The sequence below is a fragment of the Sabethes cyaneus genome, chromosome 1 (genome assembly GCF_943734655.1).
Source record: "Sabethes cyaneus chromosome 1, idSabCyanKW18_F2, whole genome shotgun sequence".
Taxonomy (NCBI): domain Eukaryota; kingdom Metazoa; phylum Arthropoda; class Insecta; order Diptera; family Culicidae; genus Sabethes; species Sabethes cyaneus.
The window spans coordinates 153,970,402-153,994,454 of NC_071353.1; the positions used below are offsets into that span (position 1 = coordinate 153,970,402).

Genomic DNA, 24,053 nt, shown 5'->3' on the forward strand with positions numbered 1-24,053 from the left:
AAAATGCATGCGTGCCTGCGCACAAAATGTGTGGCCGCTGCTTATTCTCGAATGACTTTTTCACTAAAACTGTCCTTCAATTAGGTTAGGTGTTTCATTATTTATTTTTTCCGATTAAATCTTGACCGGCGAACTGCCAAACTGTGTAAGTGTGTGTGTGTGTATGTGTGCTTTTATTCGTTATTGTTTCCATGTCTCTCAGGGTTTAAACAGTCCTGCTGCTGCCGCTACTGTTTTTGTTTTCTTCTGTTTTATTTTTTTGCAATCCACTAAATCATGCGCAGCGCAGGAGTGTTTGTATGTACAAAAATTTAGAATATTCAGACCATTCTCTAACATTTCGTCTTCTGTTCTGCTTTTTTTTTTGTTTATTTTTGGTTTAGTTCTGATTTAATCGTAACAATTATAATACAAGTTGAAGTTGAATGTAAAAATTCTAAACTTTATATCTCGTGTTCATCTCTAGTGTTTTTTTTATATCAAGTTGGTTTGTTTGTTTTCTGTTTTTTTTTTTGCTACAATAGTAATTTCTCCTGGAATTTGAATTGTTTTGTATAATTGCTAGTGTCTAAAGAATTAGTTTTTTTTTGTTTTATCATTCCACAATTGCTTAACACACTCAATTTTGTCGACATCAGTGGTTCTGTTTTTGTGTTTTGTTTTATTTTGTATAGTAAAATTGACTTTTTCTGATTCCCCTACCGTGTCTCTAAGCTTAGCCAATAAATGCCTTCCTTGCTTGTTGTTGGTTTGGCACATTATATATATTCAAGATCGTATTATTTCTGTGAGTTTTTGTTTATTTTGTTTCGTCGTTATTTAACCGAAGCTGACTAGACTGTGTGACTATTTTCCTGCCAAGATTCACAACTTGTTAAGGCTACCTTTCATATTTGAAGACTGTGAAGACCGAAGAAGAAGGGGAACGAGAAAATGACTGCTGGCTGACTGGTTGTAGACTAGAATTTAATTCCGAGATTCGCGCTTTTGGTAGGAGGGTTGAAACTCTTAGTTTAGTTTAGTTTGGTTGGACTAGCATTTCACAGCATTTCGGGGTCTCAAACGCTGCTTTCGTTCTTCTGGGTTTGCCGGCTGGGCGACGACGAGGTGACGGACGAATACGATGAGGACGAATGGATGGTTGCGATGCTGCCACCGCCGTTGCTGCTGCAGCTGGTGCCGCTGGCACTGGCGCTGAAACCTGCGGTCGCGATCGGATGGCCGGCTTCGCTCGGGTAAACGGCGGAATGTTTCTTGCGGACGTACTTGGTTGGGGACGATTTTTCCACCAGATTGGCCAGTAGCGGGAGCGACTCGTTGCGGCAGAATGCGTTCAGGTCGTCCTCGTTGTGGCGCTTGTTGTTGCTGCCCGATGAACAGAGTTGGCTTTTTAGGTTCAAACGTTGGCTGTTTATTGTTGCCACGGTTGAGAGGCGAACGGGACTGCCTTCGGCAGTGCTCGGCAGCAGCGAGAGACGTTCGTCCGAAACCGTCTCCGGATAGACGGGGAAATGAGATTCTAGTACTCCCGGTTTTAGGCAGGTATTCTGGAGGGTTCTACTGCTGCTACTGCTGCTAGAGTTGAAGTTGTTTGTACTGGTGCCACTGTGGTGGTCGAGTTCGCCGGTCAGTGAAGACATGGCACTGTGATAGGTGTCGCTGGAACTGGCCGTTTTGCTTCCTCGCGCACTACCGCTATCCCTACTGCTATTGAACTTAAAAATATTGAACGAAGTGTACTTGTAGTTGTAGCAATCGCGATGATTGAACTTCTGGCAACATGGTCCACCGGGAGAGCGCCGACAAGGACACGAGGGACAATTCGAGGTGCATTCGTGCTGGATTGCACTATCACTAACGGTAAATGAGGTCTTTTTGGTTCCGCCACTACTGCAGCTCGCACCGTTTCCTGCCGAGGCTTGCCGTGAGTTAAACTCGTCCAGGTTATCCGCCGATTTTGAGTTCTCCTTGATCGGAGAGGTTGCTCCGGTGCTGCCAAGCTCCTCCAGTCCGATGATTCCATTGCCATCCAGAACGATTACGTTATGTGCCGACTCGTAGCTGTCCATCGTGGAGTCACTGTCCGAGGGAGCCCGATTAAGTACGAAGATCTTACCCATTCGCTTGTAACTGTTGATGGTTTTCATGTCCTCAGCGCACATCGAAAGATTTCCGCTGACCTTCGGAGTTCTTCGCATGATTTTCGGCGTGTGCAGCTGCGACTCTAGCAGCGGATCGGATCCATCACCCCTTCGTCCCCCTTCGTGGCTTTCCGTTATCTTTTCCAGATACCGATCGATACTGGACGCCAAGTTAGCTCCGAAACTAGCTCGCGAGCTGATACTGGAAAGCTCCGACAGGCTTTCCGGACTCGCCAGCGGAGCCAGTCCGAACCAGTCGTCATGGATGAGGTCCACTTTCTTTATCTCGCAGGAATTCTGCCGGGTTCCGTTCCACGATAGGCTGTTCGGTTTCTTTTGAGCGTCACTCGGAACTACCGTCGGTGGTGGTAGCGTTGGCCGTATCGTTGGAGATGCGCTGAAGTTTACCGTCTTGGCAGTGGTGGCATTGCTAGCCGAACTGGACGCCCTCGGCTGTTGGTTGTGGTATTGAGCAAGGAGGGGATCGTTCAAAATCACCGTAGTCGCCTCACTCGGACCGGATAGGCTCTTGGGGATTCCGCTGTCATCCACCGTACTGGAGAGCTGACTGCGCACGCCCAGGATGCTGCCCGCTACGGAAGAGGCCTTACTGGGTGGATTGTGTTGGTAGTGATCCAGCGGCGACTGAAGACTAGTGAACGAAGTTTCCAGGCAAATTTTGTGCAGTCCCGAAGGGGAGGCTGGGCTTTGTAGCGAGGAGACACCGGCTGGCTGAATGGCCGAAATAAGTTGTTGCCCGTCCGGAAGGAGCCCGTCGAAAGCCGCTTCCGAAGCGATCGATGAATTTGCGTTCGATGATTGGCGCTGGGGTTTACGGGGGCCAACGGTGGTTATAACCTGCGGTATAGAAAGGTCTTGAATCAGTTCTGTGACTCTTTTCACCAAGAATTTCACAAGACTAGAGCGAGAAAACTACTTACAGAAAAACGCCATTTCAAAGTTTGAACTGGATTAGGAAAAACATCAATTTATGGTAAAGGAAAAAAGTCGGCACATACCTTGAACTTAACCGTGATTTTTATTCTTTCAAAAAAAAGATTAAAAACATGCAAAATACCTACCCCGTACGAAACCATTTTCGAACCTACAAAGCACGGGGCAAATTCGAGTGAAAAAGAAGGGCTAAAAACGGGCAACCAAAGTAACCGAAAGTAAGAAAATAAACCGTCCGTCGTCGTCGTTTACGCCATTCGGTTACCGTGATCAGCCAACCAAGGAGGGATGGGGGGCGGCTTACTACCTGGTATCTTTAACGGCTTCTTCGCTAGTGTTCGTTGCTGATTTCGTTGAAACGGTGCAATCGTTGTTCAGCAGCACAACACAAGCTGTTGTTGCCGATGTTGTCGTTGTCGTTGTTTCCTTCACTTGTGGGGCTTTTTGCTCCGGATCGACGGTGCAGCAGTTGTTGGTGATGGCCACATTGGACCCGACCGGGTGGTGGCTTTGGCTTTCGTCGCTTGATTGAGCGACGAACTGATGAGAGTGTTGAAAAGTTGGTGGTCGATGTTTTGATAATTTTGAACATTGATGTGATTGTGGTGGTGGTGCAAGTTGTATGAGTTTTTTTTTTGGAGTGAATTGAGTGTGAACGTGGATTTCCAGACGACAGGAGAGAAAGGAAAAAGGAAATCTGTAGAAATTTTACTTAAAATCCTAGTTGCTGTTGAACCTTTGGAGATTCAACAGCAACGTTTTTTTTTGTTACAAGAAAAAAACGCATAAGTTTAAGTAAACGGAAGCCGCGGAAAGTATATTTTCAAAAGCCAAGAAGTAGTAGCATATTGAAGTTCGAAAGAGACAGAATTTTAGGTAGAAAAAACTGGCGGCCATAGGATTTGACGTGAAGAAATATCACACCGAAAATTTGAAAACTGACAGAAACAGTCAAACAAAAAGAGATTAGACTTTAGTGGGTGCAAAAGTTATTTCAGTGTTGTAGCGGAAAAGCGAAAGATGATGCTTATGAATGCCAATTTTACATAATGATTGTATAGCGAGCGGTTCGTCACAGCTTGGCCGGCAGCCGGTATGTATGTGTGTGTGTACGTGTTGGACATTTGGTATGTACATTTCCGGCCACGATCGAGTTAGGTCGAAACACAAAACACTGTTGTTACGCTTATTGGATAAAAGTACTGTTTTTATTTTGACATCACGGACGAATGGACAAACAGAACTGAATTTTATCTTATTTTTTCCGCAGATTTGAGATTATGTGACGGACGCTTATTTTCTTTTTACTACTAACGAACATAAACATTTCAATTTTTGTGTAAGCTACGAGGCAGTGTAATGAATTATTAAAAGAGAATAGATATATCAAGCATTCTAAGACACATAAGCTGCAGATAACATTTAAATCATAATTTAAGCAACATAGAAAAAATGCTTATTTTCTTGTCCATTTTAAAGGGATTCTAATAATAACAATAGTAATATAGATTATTAAGATTGTACGACTTTTTCCCGAAACCCGTTGTTACGAAAATAGTTTCGCCGAAAAATGGTATCCCAAATGTACTGGTTCCTCGAACGTACTAAATTTCCGAAAAGAAGTTTTCCCGAAAGCGTTACTTAGTTTCCCGTAACACAGTTTCTCAAGCACCAGTCCTCCAAAAGAGCTTCGCGAAAACCAATTTTTATTTATCACAATTTTCAATATGACTCAAACAGAGGTGCGCTCGGAGCCCCTTTGAGGGACTTTGATGTTTCAGTATAAAACTTTTACAGCTGTTCTTCGCCTTTGTGCCTGCTGTATCGATTTGAAACGTCATGTCCTATATCAGGTTTCAAACTGAAGTAAAAGCAAGTCCCAAATCGGGTGTTGGATCAAATACCAACCAAATCATGTTCAAAATATGGTCAGATTCTGGTCGAAAACCAGGCGCCAATCAAATGTCAAAGTAGTGTCTAATCAGGGCCAGAACAAATCCCAAATTCGAACTAGAACAAGTCACAAATCAAGTCCAAGATAAGATAAGGACCCCAAATTGCATGCTGTAATGCTGTATGAGCGGTCCGTAAACTGTATACAGTTTACGCTACTGTCTCAAATCGAATTCTAAATGAAGCCTCAAATTAGCTCCAAAACACGTTCCAAATCAAGTCTCACCCAGTTCTCAAATCATGTATCAAATCAAGTCTCAAATCAAATTCCAAATCAAGTCCCGAATTAGAGCCAAAACGAGTCCCTACCAAATCAAATCATCTCATATAATTTAAAATCAAGTTTCAAATCCCAATCTCGATTAGCAACAAGTCGCAAATTTAGTCACAAATCATGTCCTTAATCAGGTCTAAAACATGTCCAAAACCAGGTCTCAAATGAAGTTCCCAAATCAAGGCCAAAACGAAGCCCAAAGCCGGTCCCAAATCACAGCCACAAGTCCCAAAATAAGATTTAAAAGAAGTGCCAGATTAAAAGAAGACCAGGTCGCAAATCATGTCCCAAACCGAGCCTCACATCAGGTAGAAAATATGCAAAATATGTCCCTAATCAGGTGCGAAACTTGATTATGAATCAAATCCCAAAATCAGGCAAACGAGTCTTAAATCATGTCCCATACCAAGAATCAAATCACACCAAAAGTATTCTCAAAACAGGTCAAAAATAATGTTCCAAACTAGGTCTCGAATGCAGTTCCAAACCAAGCCCCAAATCAGCTCCAAAACTTGTCCCAAATCATGTCCTAAACAAGGTCTTAAATCAAATCGCAAACCGAGTCCGAGTCCTAAAACAGAGCGAATTCCATGCTAGTGCGGATCAAGTTGATAGCATACAGCAGTACAAAACCATGTTTCCATATGTGTTCAAGTCGAGCCATTGTGGAAGGCCTGTTTCCACAGCACAACCCAGTGACGTGGCCTCCGAGCTCCGACCTCGTACGGTCAGACCAATTTCACCCTCACTCCGGTCACGGACGAGGAGCTCGTTGCAGTTGCCAGGGGTCTAAAAACTAAGAAAGCGCCCGGTCCTGACGGAATTCCGAACGACGCACTACAGGTGGCGATCCAAGCATTTCCTGATATGTTTAGAGAAACGCTTCAGAAGTTAGAACTGCTTACAAGTATGCGAATTTCCAGAAAAATGGAAAATATAAAGACTGGTACTGCTATCGAAGCCGGAGAAACTACCAGGGGATCCCTTATCGTACAGGGGGATTTACCTACTTGGCAAGTTACTAGAGGGGGTATTCCTAAACAGACTAACGACCTTTGTGCAAAATGATACTGGGCTGGCAAGGACGCAGTTAACATTCCGCAGAGGGAAGTTCACTGTCGATGCCATCAAGTCAGTCATAGAGAGGGCGGAACTGCTATTGAGGTCAAAAACGCTTTCAACAGCGCTAGTTGGGCAGCGATCGCGCTGGCACTGCACAAGATGAGGAAACCGGACCGCTGCTGTACGACACGCCGGACGGTGCAAACAAGTACAAAGCGACCGCGGGTATTCCACAAGGCTCGATTCTCGGTCCTACGCTTTAGAACATCATGTGTGATGAGATTTTGGGACTTAAGCTGCCCAATGGTGTCAAGATTATCGGCCTCGTTAACGATATCGTCCTAACAGTGGTAGATCTTATCGTAAGGCTGCCTTTGAAGCCAAGATTACGGTAGGGGAAAAGTGATTGCCTCTAAACGTAGTGTGAAGTACTTGGGTGTCACTGCAGACAATAGGCTGCACTTCACCAGTCATGTGGATTATTTTTTTCTATTTTACCCACTTATTTCTCGCTGCCAGCACTATCCCATATTATAGCCGTCCCTGGCGAGGACTCCTTCGTTCCTCTGACCAGTACACTAAACTATAGGACTTTTGCACTGTCAAGAGGCTTCAGTGGGTAATAGAATTCAGCATGAAGGAAGGGTAAATGAGGGGCCTGAGAATTAACCCATGCTAAAATCATTTGACATCGAATTCTACTATTCTACTATTTGATTCTACTAAGATTCGAACCCACGACCATTCGCTAGTCAAAGCAGACTTGGTAAGCTTGCGGCTACGGAGCCCCCCCGTAAATGGCGGTTACTGCGCTGTCCAACATTATGCTGAATGGCTATGGTCCTAGCAGCAGTAAGAGACGTCTGATGGTCAACGTTGCCAGGTCAGTGCTGAGGTACGGTGTATCGAGATAAATATTGAAAATGTATCGATGTGTTCCATACGAAGACCACTGACGAACTGACATGACACTTAGAAGAAAATCCATTAAAAACCATTGTCCTACACATTTTGCTTGCACACTAGCACCTTCTGCTATGCATACACTCAACCCCCGCTAATATGAAAAACACCCCGTTCAGATCAGGCGAATTCATTTTTAATCTGAATATTTGGTAACTCTATTTATTTTCAAATACGCGCAAGGCGCGCACCCTATGTCCTTGTTGTTTTGATTTGACGAAAACAAACGTTTTGAAAACATGTCGAATATGCGCGTATTCTGAACATCCAGTTTGTACAAGAGGAAATTTGCTCGACAGTATCAATTAAAATGGTCTATTTTGAGCGTTGGAGAGAGAAAAGTTGCATATGAGCTATATTGCCAAAGCTGCTGAGCAAGAGGAAACGTATTAAGGTTTTTTACTTTTTTTCAATTTGCCGGGTCAACTTAACCGTCAATTATGTATGACGCTTGATCAGTTTTTAATGCGAACGCCTTGATACCAACGGGGTTCAGATTAAAAATGTTCAGATTAAGGAAGGTCATTCCAGCGGGGGTACACGGTATTGCGGAGTAGTTTGCATTTGCAGGGTTTTATAATGTAGAGTTTTTAAATTTGTACGGTTTTATGCTGAAAACTCGAAGCAGCACTCGAGCGCCATGGTGTGGCCATGTTGCGAAACATGATTTTTTGAAAAATGAGTGGTTTTTTATTGAACGATGGAATTAACGCGATTGTGCCGTCCTTTTGTCTGTGCGAAGACCCTAGAAAAATCCCGTCCAGTAAGGTGTTTGGGTAGGGCACAGGGGTTAATGCTACAAATGTGCTAACTGTAAAGGTCGGGCCACTTGTGCAGTCATGGTTGGGCCAGCATAATTTTAAGCGCAGAAGCACAGAGAACAGACTACCAGGTAATTAACAAAAAGTGTGTAAAAGGTTTTTATGTAATCTACGAGTAATCCTTCAATAAAGCACCCCTCGAGCAGTAAGTGGCAAACTAAATCTTGATGTCGCTGCCATCGCTGCTATGTAACTCCAGCACAAAGAAATATTGATAAAGGTGCATGGATATTTTTTGATGCGTTTGGCAAACTATTTCTGGAGGGCGCTACCGACAGATTTTACACACAAAAAATCGATTACTTCCTTCGAGCCTGTTAATCTGTTCTCTGTGGCAGAAGCATAATATTCGCTAGAGAACGTCAGTAAGGTGAAATGTGATGAAATAAAGCAAAATTAATACGATGAACACCTGAATCACAGACTAACAGACGGGACACTCGCGTTAATTCCATCGTCTAATCAAAAACCACTCATTTTTCAAAAAAGCATGTTCCGCAACATGACCACACCGCGGCACGTGAGTGTTGCTTCGAGTTTTCAGCATAAAACCATACAAATGTCAAAAACCCTACAGCGTAAAACCCAAGGGGTCGGACACTCAGCACATTGTGCCCAGGCACTCCAGAAATATCAAGCGGCACACCTCTAAAGCCCTATAAAAATAACATTTATATGGCTTTACACACCTCCGGTTCAATGTTACAGATGAAATGGGAGCACTGCCAGTTGTCAAAATCATCTCGCACGGTTGCCAGATCTATCAGATCAGAACGAATTTAACAAATCTTGCAGTTCGGCACTTTCGGTACAGCATCGGCACAGTTCGGCTTGTTTCAAGTCGCCTTACATAAAAACGGCTGTGCTGAGTGACCGACCCCTTGGTAAAACCATGCAAATGCAAGCTACTCCGCAAAATGCATAACAGCGGGGGCTAGTGTGCAAGTAAAATGTGTAGGACCACGGGGTAAATCGCTTCCTGCATAAATATTCAATATGTGATAACCCAGGTAACCAATAAGCATTAGTATAAGCAGTAAATCAATCGTTTATTAGCATCCCTGGCATTTTATACTGCAGGTACCTGTTTATCAGCCTTTTTGGCTGCGTAACAGTTGTAAATTGGCATCCAAAATTATATTTAAAATTTTCTTGTCGGTAAGTAGTTGCAAATAAGCATTGTCAGCACTATAAGAGGACTAGCAGTAAAGTAGCCGCATATTTTGCCAAAATAGCATTTAAGTAGCATTTAAGGCAACTTAAATGCTTATTGGCCTGCATTTAAATTGCATTGGAAATGCTTATTGGCTACCTGGGGAATATATTTATTATTTTAAATGTGTCCACCTAATCATAACAACTCTTGCCACATACTGTTATGGGACTTGACAGCTCAAGATCGTATTGAAAAAGGTGGAAACTTTCGTAAAATATTCATCAATACCGGTAAATATATTTAGCACCCGGGTAGAAGTATGAAAATATGCATAAATATATTAAATATTTTTTAATAAATTTGAAGTGATTCGCCCCATGTGTATGACGATGGGTTTTAAAGGATTTTCTTCTATGTGTCATGTCAGTTCGTCAGTGTCTGAATTATTGTTGTTTATTGCCGTATTGATTTTATAAAATCGCGAAAATTTCTCAAAAATATAATTAAAAATAAGCTATTTGTACTTAGAGTACGGAAAGATATTTTCAGCAGGTTTCTAAATTCAGCCTATTTGTCTTTTCTTTCGCCAATAAACATACTTGACCGACATACAATTTTGATATGTTATAACTATTTTCTCAAGACTGTAAGTTATCTACTATTTTTTATTCAAAGAAAGTCAAAACCACCTGTTATTTCACTAGAACTAGTCCATAAGCCGAAAAAATTGATGCCATCGTTTAACGGGCCAAAAATACCCTCCCGTGCCCTATATGGGTCGTTTCCGCGGAATTCATTTTTTTCATGTTTCGATATGGAATTTCAATATGTATTGCGCTCTTCACACTCAATTGGACTGCACAGTTATTAAGTGCAACCTTCAAAACTGTGATGAAAAGTGTGCTACTGATAATATCGCTAGTAATCTTATATCGATAATACCATCAAACTTTATCGTCATGGAAGGATATCGAAAATTGGAGGGTTTAAAGTGAAATCTTCTTCTTGATTTGTTATTATTTTAACATTTTTGTTCTATTTCTTACGTATTTTTGCTAATATTGCCATATTATCGTTATTAATTATTAACGATAACAAAACTTTATCAATAATCGTTATAGATTTTGACCGACATTTCCCATCATTACAACTCTCCCATCTGAGCTGACATTGATGGATTCAGCAGTGGCGCCAGTACCAGTTGTAGGGAAAGCAAATAGTATTTAATTTTTCATTTATTTCATATATGCTGCATATTTATTATTAGTTATGAATTATGCGTGGAATTATGTATTTAGAAACTATTTTTATATTATTCTTTGCGTCGGTAACAACTCTATGTAAGCATTACAATTTAAATAGAAATCAACCAAGATTCATGGTTTTTTTCCCACGAAATTTTGGCAACTTTTCTCACCTACAAAATGTGTGACTGGACAAGTGTGTTCAAAATCCAACTTTCAATGCAAAGAGCAATATTTCTCGGATATTCAGCGGCGGTTCAATCTGTACAACATGACCCGGCTGACAACATTTTTGTCTTCACGTAAATGCCCCCAACTTTATTATTTTTCATGCATGAAATCAGTTTAAGATTTTCCAGAACTATAGCTTATTCTTAGTCTTTTGACACGACGTATTTAAATTCCAAATTTGCTTTTGAAATGAAAGTTTCTTTCTCCTTTATGGCACAGACCTTTTGATCCATAAATGTGAAATGAAAGTATTGTCAATTGCAGGGAAAATTGTACCATCCAAAGTGCGATATCGCTCATAAAAGTGCTATTTTGCATTAAACCGTTTCGGTATCTTCGGCGCACTTATTGCTTGGAATATAACGAAAAAGTGCGCCGAAGATACCGAAACGATTTAATGCAAAATAGCACTTTTATGAGCGATATCGCACTTTGGATGGTACAATTTTCCTTGCAATTGACAATATTGGGCGAATACCAAAAGGCGAGCCATCCACTATGACATTCCCCTATACAGATTATTACAATTGTAATTACATCGATTTAAAATATCCATTTGCGTGCCCCTCGAGCAGTAGCGCGCAAAGCAAGTCTGTTTGACATTTCCCTTGTTTTCCTTTTCATTGTCCGTTGTTCAAGTCAAACGTTGTTAACTTTTACGTGAAACCGTTAATCATACAAGACTTTAAAAAAACTTCTACACATATATGTAATTGAAATTTTCGCCCATTATGGTAAGTAAAATTAAAGGACAATCAATTGGAGTAACCAAACTAACGAAAACCCGCCCGACTTTCAGTCGTCGTCCGATCAATCGGAGCCGGAACCACCACCGCCGGCCGCATTCATTTTTGACTATCAGGCGAGCCCGGAGAAGAAACACTATGATTTCCGGTTTGCCCTACCGGCACCAACCATGCCATCTCCCCAACCGATGGATGTGGACACATCCGCCGGTAGTGCGATTCTGGCACCGCCGGAGGCGGTCGAGCAAACGCCTGCTGCCACCAGTCGGAAAAAGCAAAAGCTGAACGACGGAAAAGTGAAACCGAAAATTCGGAAACTTGTCAGTGTTGATCCCGATGCCGGCAAGCCGGGACCGTTACAGCACTTCTTGGGGATTCGTTCGCTGTTCTGTGGTTCTCTTGTCATCCTACTGGCTGTTATGTTTACTGTTCTCATTAAAGAAGATCTACGCAAAGATTTCTACGTAAAATACAAACGACAGTACAATTTACTGCTATACGGTTTGGAGGACTATTGCGGCCAGGAGTTGAATTTGGCAAACGTTACAAGAGCACTGGAAGCACGTCTGGTTGGTCAGTCGGCTGCTATCGGTCAAATAGTGGATTTTTTCGAACAACATCGGCACAACCCGTTCTCCTCGCTGGTTCTGGTTGGTCCGGTGGGAGTCGGCAAAAGTCTGATGGCTGACCTAATTGCTGCCAACTTTCAGTGGCGTTCGAATGTCCACCGATATCGGTGGTTCGGAGGTCTAACGGCGGAGAAACAATTCGCCAGGTTCCAATCCTATTTGCACTCGTTACGACATGGAACGTCCGCCGTTGAACTGAACTGTGGTCACAGTTTGTTTATTATCGATCATCTGGAAGCGAAGGATGTTGAGCTGGTCAATAAAATCGATGCCCGTTTGCGGATGGTGGCTGAAAAAGATGATCTAAAGCTGACGGCGCTCTATCTGTTTCAAGGAAGTTTCGCCGCGGGTGTCCAAGATATTCGACGGCTGAAAGCTGATATCCAAAGAGTGGTGTTACGTCCACTTGATCAGGGTGATATGAAGGAATGCATACTGATAGAAGCAGCGGAGCTGGGTATTGATTTGAACGAAAACCAACTGCTTCTGGGGCAGGTTGTCAGCAGTTTAGACGTGCACCGCTACGGATGTAAGGGTGTACGTGCCAAGTTAAGTTTGTATTCACAAGCTCACAGTAGAGAAGATGAAGAGCTTTAACCGCTGTGATGAATGAGTGGGTTCTATTGTAAATACGGAATATATTGCATTTAATTTTTTACGTTGGAATTTTTATTTATGAAGTGTGGGGCGAATTCTGATAGCCCAACGTTTTTCTTACACCTTTAGATTTGTTGGAAAGTATTTCTTTTTGCCCTTTTTGGGTTTTTGTTACTTTCGGAGACCGGTTGCCACATTGGTTGCATTGATATCAACCAGTCCGATCGCCAAAATCCTTTCACAAGGCAGTCATCTTGGCTCTTTTAATATTGCCCTATTTTTAGTCATGTTACTATTATTTAACTATTTTTTTCTAGTTTCTTTCCTGAAATGCGAAAAGAGGTAGACACTGCCGTGCTCAGAGCGGAGACACTTAACTAATTCTACAAAACATATTTGGACTTAGAAAATCCAAATATTTAAATTCAAATATACGTGTTTCTTCTGAAAAAAGCATACTGAACATAATACTACCAAAAACACCCATTTTCCTAAGGCCAGGAATGTTTTAAAATGGTGATGACCCACCTTTGGGTACGCCAGTGGAGGCAGGTCTGTTTTTATGAATATAATTTTCAGTTTTTAATCCAATTCAGTGGATTATTAGGACCGGGTTGTCCTGCGCTTCTTGATAGATTCTTCAGAGAGCATTTATCTACCGAATTTGTCAATGACGCACTTCATACTTTTCGGAAAAACTGTAGATCATTACACGATTCGATTTGTCGGCATACATAAGCTTAGAGCAGCTTAAACGACTGCACAGTTCGTCAACGAATGGTACAAATGTCAAAGGCTCTAGACGACTACCTTGCGGCACCCCGGATGGCATCTCGAAACGGGTTGAATTAATACCTTTGATGGTGACAAAAGCGAAGCGGTCGGTCGCCCAGTTTGGTAACACCATGCGCCTCATTTATTCCACTACTAGTGCGTGCGGGACTTTTGTGGGACGTCTAGCTGATGACGATGTAGTGTACGGGACGGTATTTTCGGGCTGTTTCTAAATTCTTTCGTTAAATAAATACTTTGTTGACATACAACTTTCACATTTTATAACTATTTTCTTATAAATATAAGTAATCTACTGTTTTTGATTAAAAGAACATTAAAACCTCCTGTCCTTTCACTATAACTATGCCTGTGGATGGTAAATGGCCGAATTATGTGCTCCAGAACTTCCACGAAGTTCCACAGCTTCTTATTCAGCAACTCCTATCTGTACCTCCTCGTGGTACCATCCGGGATACGTGCCTTAATGGAAATCGGATAACCGGTCGTATGCGGACAGGGAAGGGGGCACTCATGCGAAGGCTGAGTAAATCCTCCGCCTGCAAATGACGGATCTCAGTAGGAACAGCTTCGAATAAACCAAAAATACTGGGAACCAGAGCAGAGGGTCCAAAGCCCCTAAGGAGGATGGTTTTTATTAGCTGTTCTCCATGGCTATAATGTAAAGCGAAAATGGATAAAACCCCTAATCCAAGGTGTCATGCGACCCGTGCCGAGGGATGGATGGTGGGGGGTTCTACAAATACTCAGCCGCTAACGGAGGCTGCGTAGTACCAGGGCGTCTTTCACAGTAATCTGCCCTTACTGCATCATGAGGGGCTCTGATGTGGCGAATTTTTCTTTCCCCTCAACTCGTGGGATTCTATACGGAGAAAAAAATTCAACACTTCAAGGCACCGGTTGGCTTCCAAAGCCGGAACCTATAGCCGGAGCGCAAAAAGTCGACCGAAGGATGAAGAGCTGGAGGAATCTTCAACCTCGACAGCGACTCGCTGTACGGAGGACCTTCAGTCTCCTCGCTATTCCTGAGTTCGCCAAGAGGGAGTGTGGAAAGTCGAGCGGATAATCTTCCCGATCCGGAGACGCGACCAAACGATGATGGGGCACCAATGTCGTCTCGTGGTGGTCTCAAGCGACTCTCCAGTGCACAGAAAAGGCGGCATAAGCGGTATCTCAGCAAGGGATACACAGAGGAAGAGGTCATGAAACTGGCCCTCTGCCCTGCCGACCAGCTGCCGCAACCTCTCGAGCAGAGCAAGCGGCAACGGTCTGAGGAGACTGCGTCGCCAAACACTAGCGCAAAAAGTTCAAGCACTAAACCGCCTGTGCTCAAACGTCAAACAGGCGTTTCGTATAGTGAGATGGTGGATGCCGCAAGCATCGCAGTCACGTCGAGTGATTACCCATCCACTATATTTACTGCGGATCAGCTCACGGCTATTCGCAAAGAAATCCTGAACTGCATTGCGGAACAAGACTCTTCAGCCTTACGGCCAAAGTTCAAGAGCTGTCAGCCTAGGAACGGCTAGCTGCTCCTCGTGTGTGCCGTCGTGGAGACAGTGGGATGGCTGGAGACTACGGTACCTACTCTCTAGCCGTGGGATGAAGCGCTGCTGAGAACTTACACCATGAAGGACCTCCCGAGGCTCCTTGTGTTCATGGTATATTTCTTGAGCAGTGTGGAAACTTCGAGTGAGAGGATCCTACGTCTGCTCCAAAATCAGAACGACGGCTTCACTACACAAATGTGGCGAGTACTTCGTCGCAGCGTGACAGGGAATACCGTCGAACTGGCGTTGGGGAAAGGCCCGCTGTCTGCTAACCTAATTGTCAGGCAGGGCTTTATGCTAAACTATATGTTTGGCATGGCTTGCATTCGAAAGGTTGGCCGAGGAGCAGCCAGTTGCCTATTAGGGGACTCTACGCCAGGAGCAGCGAAGGTTCGTGCGGGGCGACCTCCCGAGGGAGTTTCGCAACCACCTGCTCCAGGCACGTCGGCAATGGTAGCGCAGGTTCGCACGGTTCCCCGTAAGGGGAATCTGTATCAACCACCAACCAACGTCCGCACGTCCGCGACGGTTGCGAAGGTTCGCAAGGTTTCCCGAAAAGGAGCTCTGCATCAACCACCAACCACTCGCAAACATCAGAATTGACCGAAAAGCGCCGGCCGTAATTCGGTCTCCAGTCGACTGCAAGGACTCTGCCAAGGACGGCAAATCAGTAACATAGCGGGCAGTCTTCGCTGCGTGCAAGCGAACCTTCATCATGCCAAGGGCGCTTCTAGTGTTCTTGGTCGAAGGTTCGTAAACCAGCAGCTTACTGCAGCTGTCTTCATCCAAGAACCAAGAACTCCGCCAGTGAGGGACCTTTGCCGATGAACTAACACGCGTGGCTCCACAAAAAGAGTGAACAAGTGATGGGAAAATTGGATCGGGACCCGAACTGTCTGTCACAAGCCAGGATAAAGGAGGAGTGTTGAGATTTGTCTTTCGGTGTGCAATGCTGGACCATGGCAAACATGTGATGGATCCATCTAGATCTGCACACCGAGTCTCTTCCGCGGCAAATCTTATAAAAAACTTTTGCTCTCAATGTAGCAAGCAACATTGCAGCATGCTGCACTTTGAGTGAAGTGCAGAAGAGGACCCCAATCCTCGGTGTAACGCGACCCGTGCCTAAGGATGAATGCTTGGGGGGGTCTAATTAAGTCTCCCAAGGTCAAACGGAGCCTGTATGGTGCCAGGGCACCCCGTGCAGTAAATTGCTCCCTCTGTTCTAAGCTGGTAAAGAACAGTTGATTCTTTCATCCAGCAAATTAAAACTATTAAGATGGAAAAAATTAATAAAAATTCTAATTTAATTGTAATTAACAAATCAAGTGGGGGATCAGCGCTTAGGAGTGAGCCTGACATCGATAAGACCGAAGACGAAACTGGCGATGCTGATATAATCAGTCAAATCCCAGGATCCAGTGGTGTCAACGGTGCAGGACTAAACCCAAAACAGCCCGGTCGTACCACAAATCATATAAAACAACAAAGAAAAAATATTAAGTTTGTCCAGGTGAATCTTCATCATGCAAAGGGAGCAACTGCTGTACTTTGTAGAAGATTCACAGAAAGCAACCTGGATGTAGCACTGATCTAGGAGCCGTGGACCTATAAAGGTAGGATACAAGGAATTCCTACAAAGTCGTGTAAATTGATTTATGCCGAAGGTGAGCTCTCGCCAAGAGCTGCCATTTTGGTAAGTGAAAACATAAAAAGTTTTCCAATCACAGAATTGATTACAAAAGATCTCACAGCAATAATGATGGAGGTTCTAACGACCCACGGCAAGACTGAAATTTGCGTAGCATCGGCATATTTTCCAGGAGACGTGGGTGAAATACCTCCATCAGAAGTTGTAAATTTGGTTTCTTATTGCAAGAAACAAAACAAAACATTTTTAATTGGATGTGATGCAAACGCCCACCACACTGTTTGGGCTAGCACAGATACCAATAACAGAGGTGAACTCCTTTTAGACTTTATATCATCAAATGATATAGATATATGCAATAAAGGGGAAAAGCCAACTTTTGTAAACGCAATAAGGCAAGAAGTACTTGACTTAACACTATGCAGTCCAACGATGATTGATAATATAAAAAACTGGCACGTATCGAACGAAGAATCCTTGTCCGATCACAAGCAAATCATATTTGATTACGAAGCTAATCAGCAACTTAAGGAAATTATAAGAGACCCCAGGAAAACAAACTGGGATCAGTATAATTTGAAATTGAAGGTTGGAGTCAAGAATTTGAAAGGTTGCTCAAGGACATGTGAAGAACTTGAGGACAACTCAAAACAACTTTCAAACCTGGTCCAACAAGCTTATCACGAAAGCTGTCCTGCAAAGGAACGCTCTACGAATAGAGATGTACCTTGGTGGAACAAAACTTTGGAGAAATTTAGGAAGAAAACTCGGAAATTATTTAACCGGGCTAAACGAACACAACAGTGGGAGGAGTATAAACAAACTCTCACTGCCTATAATAGGGAAATACGAAGATCAAAGAGGATTCACTGGAGGCACACATGTGCAAACATTGAAAATACTCCAGCAACCGCTAGATTGCAGAAAATCCTCGCTAAAGATCATTCTAATGGGTTAGGTACATTGAAAAAAGAGGACGGCTCTTTTACTAACTCAACTAAGGAAACATTAGAATTAATGATGAGAACACATTTTCCCTGTTCAATCATTAATACATGCGGAGACCAAAGTGCACCGGCATTGAGAACTGTAAATCTTGAAACCAGGACAGACATTCACGAAATAGCGAATGAAATGACTGGGTTAGATAGAAACAGGAATGATGCTTGTACTTTGGCCAAAAAAATTTTTACGAGAAGCAAGGTTGAATGGGCGATTGACACTTTTGAACCCTTCAAATCGCCGGGTAGGGATGGAATTCTTCCTGTACTACTGCAGAAGGGCAAGGCGTTTTTAACACCTATTCTAACAAACCTTTTTCAATCAAGCCTGATACTAGGCCATATACCAGCAGTATGGCGACAAGTACGGGTCACGTTCATTCCGAAGGCTAATAAGAAGGATAAAACTTCACCTAAATCCTTCAGGCCGATAAGTTTATCCTCTGTTGTCTTAAAAACAATGGAAAAAATAATTGATGAGCATATAAAGTCATCATATATAGCTCAAGATCCGTTGAGCAAATATCAATTCGCATATCAAGAAGGCAAATCTTCGATAACAGCAGTACAAACTGTTGTAAAAAAAATAGAAAAGTCATTTGAAGCGAAGGAAATTTCACTAGCTGCCTTCCTAGACATAGAAGGCGCATTTGATAATTCATCTCATAATTCAATGATTACGGCTATGACGAAACGTGGTTTCGATATATCCATTATCCACTGGATTAGCGAAATGTTATCAAAAAGGGAGATATCAGCAAACCTTGGAAGCTCATCTGTAAGCGTTAGAGCAGTAAAAGGGTGCCCACAAGGAGGCGTAATATCACCTTTATTGTGGTCTTTAATAGTTGATGATCTTCTTCAAAAGTTGACAGCGCTAGGCTTTGAAATAATTGGCTTCGCAGATGATATAGTCATAATTGTTCGAGGAAAATTTGATTCTATTATCGCTGACCGAATGCAAATGGCTTTAAATTTGATTTCATCATGGTGTGATAGGCAGGGCCTCAGCATAAATGCCAATAAAACTACTATCATACCATTTACGAGAAGAAAACAATTTACATTAAACAACATCAGATTGAAAGGAACACTTTTAAAACTTTCAGACACTGTCAAATATCTTGGAGTATTTCTTGACAGAAAACTCAATTGGAACACACATCTAGAGCAAGCAGTAAACAAAGCTACAAATGCTCTATGGATATGTAAAAGAACTTTTGGTAAGCAATGGGGACTGAAACCGAAGATGATTTATTGGATCTATTCGGCAATTGTCAGACCCAGGATTACCTATGCCTCGTTGGTCTGGTGGCCAAAAACGAAAGAGAAAGCTACCCAAAAAAAGCTGGAAAGACTTCAAAGGCTAGCCACTCTTTCAATAACAGGTGCAATGAGAAGTACACCATCGAAGGCATTGGATGCTTTACTCTATATACTTCCATTGCATCAGTTTATACAATTAGAAGCTGAAAAGAGTGCTCTAAAAATCAAAAGATCAATGAACCTCTTTGAAGGTGATCTAACAGGTCATCTCAGTATTCTAAAAACTATTAGTATTAATCCTATTGTAAATAATAATGAAGATTGGATGGAGAAAAAATACAACTTTAATCGAATATTTCGGGTATTTGAGCCTAGACGTGATTATTGGGAAGATGGTGGTCCCGATCTTCGTCCAGGCTCGACAGTTTTCTATACAGACGGTTCAAAAATGGACAATCAAGTTGGAGCAGGAGTGACTGGCCCAGGAATAGACATGTCAATTTCTATGGGCAGATGGCCAACTGTATTCCAAGCTGAAATACAAGCAATTATAGAATGTACGACTGTGTGCTTGCGCAGGAACTATAGACATTCAAATATATGCATCATGTCAGACAGCCAAGCAGCTCTAAACGCTCTAAAGTCGGCGACATGCACATCAAAACTTGTCTGGGAATGTATTCAATTACTCCAAAAATTGTCTTGTCGTAATCAAGTCAACCTGTATTGGGTCCCAGGTCACTGTGGAATCGATGGAAATGAAAGAGCTGATGCGCTTGCAAGACTCGGATCATCTCATCAATTTGTAGGACCTGAGCCCTTCTGTGGTTTATCTGCCTCTGCTTTAAAAATGGAGCTAAAAGCATGGGAATGTGCGAAAGTGGAATCAAATTGGAATAACACTTTCATTGCTAGGCAGTCGAAACGGTTTATCTCTCCAAACGTTTCAATGACTCGCAAAATCCTGGAGCTTTCGAAGAAAGATCTTAGCATTTATACTGGTCTTATAACAGGACATTGTCCGAGCCGATATCATCTGAAGCTAATGGGAAAACTTCAAGATGATATATGTCGCTTCTGTGGCATAGAAAAAGAAGACTCGGAACACCTGTTATGCCGATGTCCGGCAATTCTCAATAAAAGATTAAGGTTCTTTGAAAGAGGGCTGTTAGAACCCTCTGATATTTGGAGAACAACTCCCAGCGCAGTAGTGCACTTCATCCGAAGTGCATCACCGGGCTGGACAAATGCTATTAGTCAAACAATGACGATCACTTCTGATAGTGGTACGTCATCTTGACAACATAGCTATAATAAAACGGGGGATATATCACAATAGATCAAACAAATGGTCGCAGTGATAAAAATACCCAACATGGAAAAAAAAAAAAAAAAAAGAACCTTGGGTTCACGGCACGAGAATTCTCGGCCTAGGAAACTACGGTAAGTTAATCTACTGTAACACGCAGACCAAACCTAGGTCTGCAATTCTGCTAACAAAGGAAATACAATTTTCTTCCATTACAGAATTCATTCAACGCGATGTCGTCGCTGTCAAACTGGAAGTGCCAACAACGACGGGGAATCAGGACCTGGTCGTGACGTCCGCATACTTCCCGGGCGACAAGGACAACATACCGCCATCCGTGGTACTGCAGGGCCCTCAGCATGCCGTTCCTGATCGGCTGCGATGCCAGCGCCCACCACACGATTTGGGGCAGCACGGATGTAAATAACAGGGGTAAGTATCTACTTGAATACTTAACTGCTAACAATGTCAATGTATGAAATGTAGGGAATGTCCCCACTTTTGTTAATGCTATCAGAGGTGAGGTCCTAGACCTCACTCTGTGCAGCACTTCTATAGCTGAGAAGGTCAAAAACTGGCATGTCTCTGACGAACCAAGTTTATCAGACCACAGGCATATCGTTTTTGTTTACCTCAATCTCTCAGGAGAGAAAATATACAGAAATCCGAAGAAAACCAACTGGAGTTCATTCAGAAAACATCTAGGAAACTCTTGGAAATTCCTGTCACATTAATATATGCACACCAGCTGAGCAGGACGCTGCAGCCAATGACCTGCAGAGTAGGATTATTGATGCTTATACTGCAAACTGTCCGTTAATCACGCGGACAGTCTGCCGTGACGTGCCCTGGTGGAATGAATCGCTCAGCAACCTTCGTCGGGAGGCTAGGCGTTTATTCAACAGGGCTAAGATCACGTCTAATTGGGAGGCCTACAGGGCATCTCTCGCCAAACACAACGCAGAGCTTCGCAAAGCCAAAAGAAAATCCAGTCAAGTTTTGCGAAAGCATCTAGACAATTCACAATTGGCCTATAGCAATTGAAAAATGAACATAGCAGTCTCACTGTTACTACTAGGGAAACGTTGAAGATTCTTATGAACACGCGTTTCCCTGGTTCGACAGTGTCCACTGGAAGCGACGTCGGCGCGCAAGAGCAAGTTGGTGTTCATACCTAAGGCAGGCAAAAAAGATAAAACTATGCCAAAAGCTTTCAGACCAACTAGTCTGACATCAACGCTTCTCAAGTTGATGGAAAAAATCACGGATAATCACATCCGTAACGAGTTTGTAAAGAACTCTTCTTTACATGGCAATCAACATGCTTATCAAAGCGGTAAATCTACGGAAACCGCACTTCACTGCCTAGTGACGCTAATTGAGAAGTCGCTTGAATACCAAGAGACGGCACTGTGTGTTTTTCTTGACATTGGAGGTGCCTTCGATAATACGTCATTCGCCTCAATTAACAGGGCTCTTTTTCTTTTTTCTTAAGCTGTGTTTAGTTAACAAAGCTTAAAAGTTATAAAAGTCTTTGTCAAGCTTCTACCAACAAAACAAAAAAAGTTTGTTCCGAAACGTTGTGTAGTTTCTGAGAAAAATATGTACCTTTTTGATGTAGTTTGAAAATCGTAGTTTTACAGGAGCGGCGTTTTATTCCGGCGAAGTTGTTCCACGCTGCACTGGAATGCTTACGTGTTCGATCGTTTTTCGGCCACTTCCCGTGGTCGGATCATTACAAAATCAGTATCAAAATAAGCGGAAAAGACCTGTCAGACTCGGCCGGGAGAAGGGCGAGTTCCTGCGCCTCGTCTATTGAGTAGCTAGGTACTATGATACCACTTCATCATAGCCGTCATCGTTGCGAGTTGGACAGTCGCTTGAGCGCATCGCCGGAGGTCTCAGATTGCCCCTTGACTTCAGGTAGCTTCGCCGGATCTGGATGGTTATCATTCCCTGTTGGTGAGTTCAGGATCAGAGATGAAGCCGAGAGTTCTCATTCCAGCGACATGCTGTCGAGGTTAAAACCGATTGGACTACGCACTTCCGAGCTACCTCCGTGTTACGCACCAACTTGGGGGTTGTTGGTTTCCCCATCAATTTTATTTAGGTATTCTCCATCTCGATGGTAGTAATCTACTGGGAGGAAAAGTCGACTATCCTTTACCAGCTTAGAACAGAGGGAGCAATTTACTGCACAGGAAGCTCTGATACCATGCAGGCTTCCGTTCGATCTCGGGAAACTAAATTAGACCTTCCAAGCATCCATCTCTAGGCACGGGTCGCATTACACTGAGGGTCCTCTGCCGCATTTCGCTCAGAATAGCATGCTCCTCGACTGCTTACTACATTGAGAGTAAAATATTTTTACAAGATTTGACGCGGGCGGAAGAGACTCGAAGTGCAGCTCCGGATGGATCCACCACAAATTTGCCATGGAGTCATTCGGAGCGAACACGAACAGCTTGAAATTGGACATCAAAGAAGACCTGAATTTGGACCAGAAGTTATACCAATACTATAGTTTTCGTCTCTCACACCTTTTTCCGCTTTTCTCATTTTTTTCGTTTTTTCTCCTTTTCTGTATCGTTTCGCTTCGGCGCTCATTTATTATAATTTTCAGTTCTGTTTTACCTCTTGTTTTTTACCAGTTTTTTTTAAATAATTTCTTACCCGTTTTTCTTCCTTTCCCTTCAGTTTTTCTGAATCCGATTTTTGTGTTTTTTTACTGTTTTTATCTCCTTTCACTCTCGATTTTTGTTTTTGTCTGTTCCGTTCTTCCTCTTTTCTCCTCTTCTTGTGTTACATTCATTCCATCGTTTGTTTTTTCTTGTATCGTCTTTTTTTCTCACGCTTAAACTTTTTCATTAGTACGTTTTGCTAGTTTACTTTTCTTATTTTTGTTTTTCTGTCCTAATATTCCCACACTTTGTCCCAACTTCTTTCATGTTTGGCCTTTTTCCCGCTTTCCTCGTTTTTTCTATCGGTTTTTTTCCTCTCGGTATTCTTTTTCGGTTACTCATGTTTTCCCTCTCTTTCTCTTCCGTTTTACCACCTTTTCTGTCAACTTTCTTTCTTCCGTAAGGAGTGCAGTCTTTCCTATTCGTTTTTCCTTTTTTCTGTCACGTCTTTGCTCCCACTTTTTTCTCTAGTTTTTCCTTTTTTGCCCCCTGTTTTCGCTGTTCCGTTTTCTCCCTGTCCCGCTCTTCACTCTTGATTTTCTTGTTTCTCTATTTTCTGTCCCGTTTTCTTTTGGTTTTGTTTTTCCCTCGTTTCCGGGTCCGTTTTTCCTATTTTCCTCGTTTTCTGTTATTTTTTATCCAGTTTTGTCTCATTTCTTTTTTCGGTCCCAGTTTTTTCTGTCTCGTTCTTCTGAGTTTCATCCCGTTTTAATTTTTTCTCTGCATTTTTTTCTATCCAGTTTGTTCTGACTTTCTTTATTGTTTTTCTGGTTTTCTTTGCCGTTTTTTTTTCTTTTGACGTAGGACAGTTTTGAGATAGGGCGTCATTCCAAAAAATCGAAAAATGCGAGCGTTACGAAAAATGATAGGTTTTAAGCGCTAATAGCTCAGCGGTTTTCCGATCGATTTTCAATATTCTTACACCACTCGATCGGAAAATCTTCTAAGAATTGACCCAAATGAAGAAAAGTATGGATTCTTGATGTTGAACTATTGAAAAATTGAAAATAATGAACCTATGTTTTACCAGAA

The 24,053-nt window shown here is 42.6% G+C and overlaps 2 protein-coding genes across 2 annotated transcripts in view; one reads left to right on the plus strand and one right to left on the minus strand.

Annotated features, from left to right (window-relative positions):
* Positions 1 to 1,058: 1,058 nt before the first annotated feature.
* The window catches only part of LOC128733182 (uncharacterized), a 95,711-nt gene continuing 72,716 nt past the window's right edge, over positions 1,059 to 24,053 (minus strand). The window contains exon 11 of the mRNA XM_053826856.1: positions 1,059 to 2,999. Within this exon, the coding sequence (XP_053682831.1) occupies positions 1,059 to 2,999 (1,941 nt within the window). The remainder of the gene's footprint in view (positions 3,000 to 24,053) is intronic.
* On the plus strand, positions 11,442 to 12,805 carry LOC128733183 (uncharacterized). The gene is made up of 2 exons (XM_053826857.1): positions 11,442 to 11,533; positions 11,599 to 12,805. The coding sequence occupies exons 1-2, from the start codon at positions 11,531 to 11,533 to the stop codon at positions 12,769 to 12,771; spliced, it is 1,176 nt and encodes a 391-aa protein (XP_053682832.1). The 5' UTR covers positions 11,442 to 11,530; the 3' UTR covers positions 12,772 to 12,805.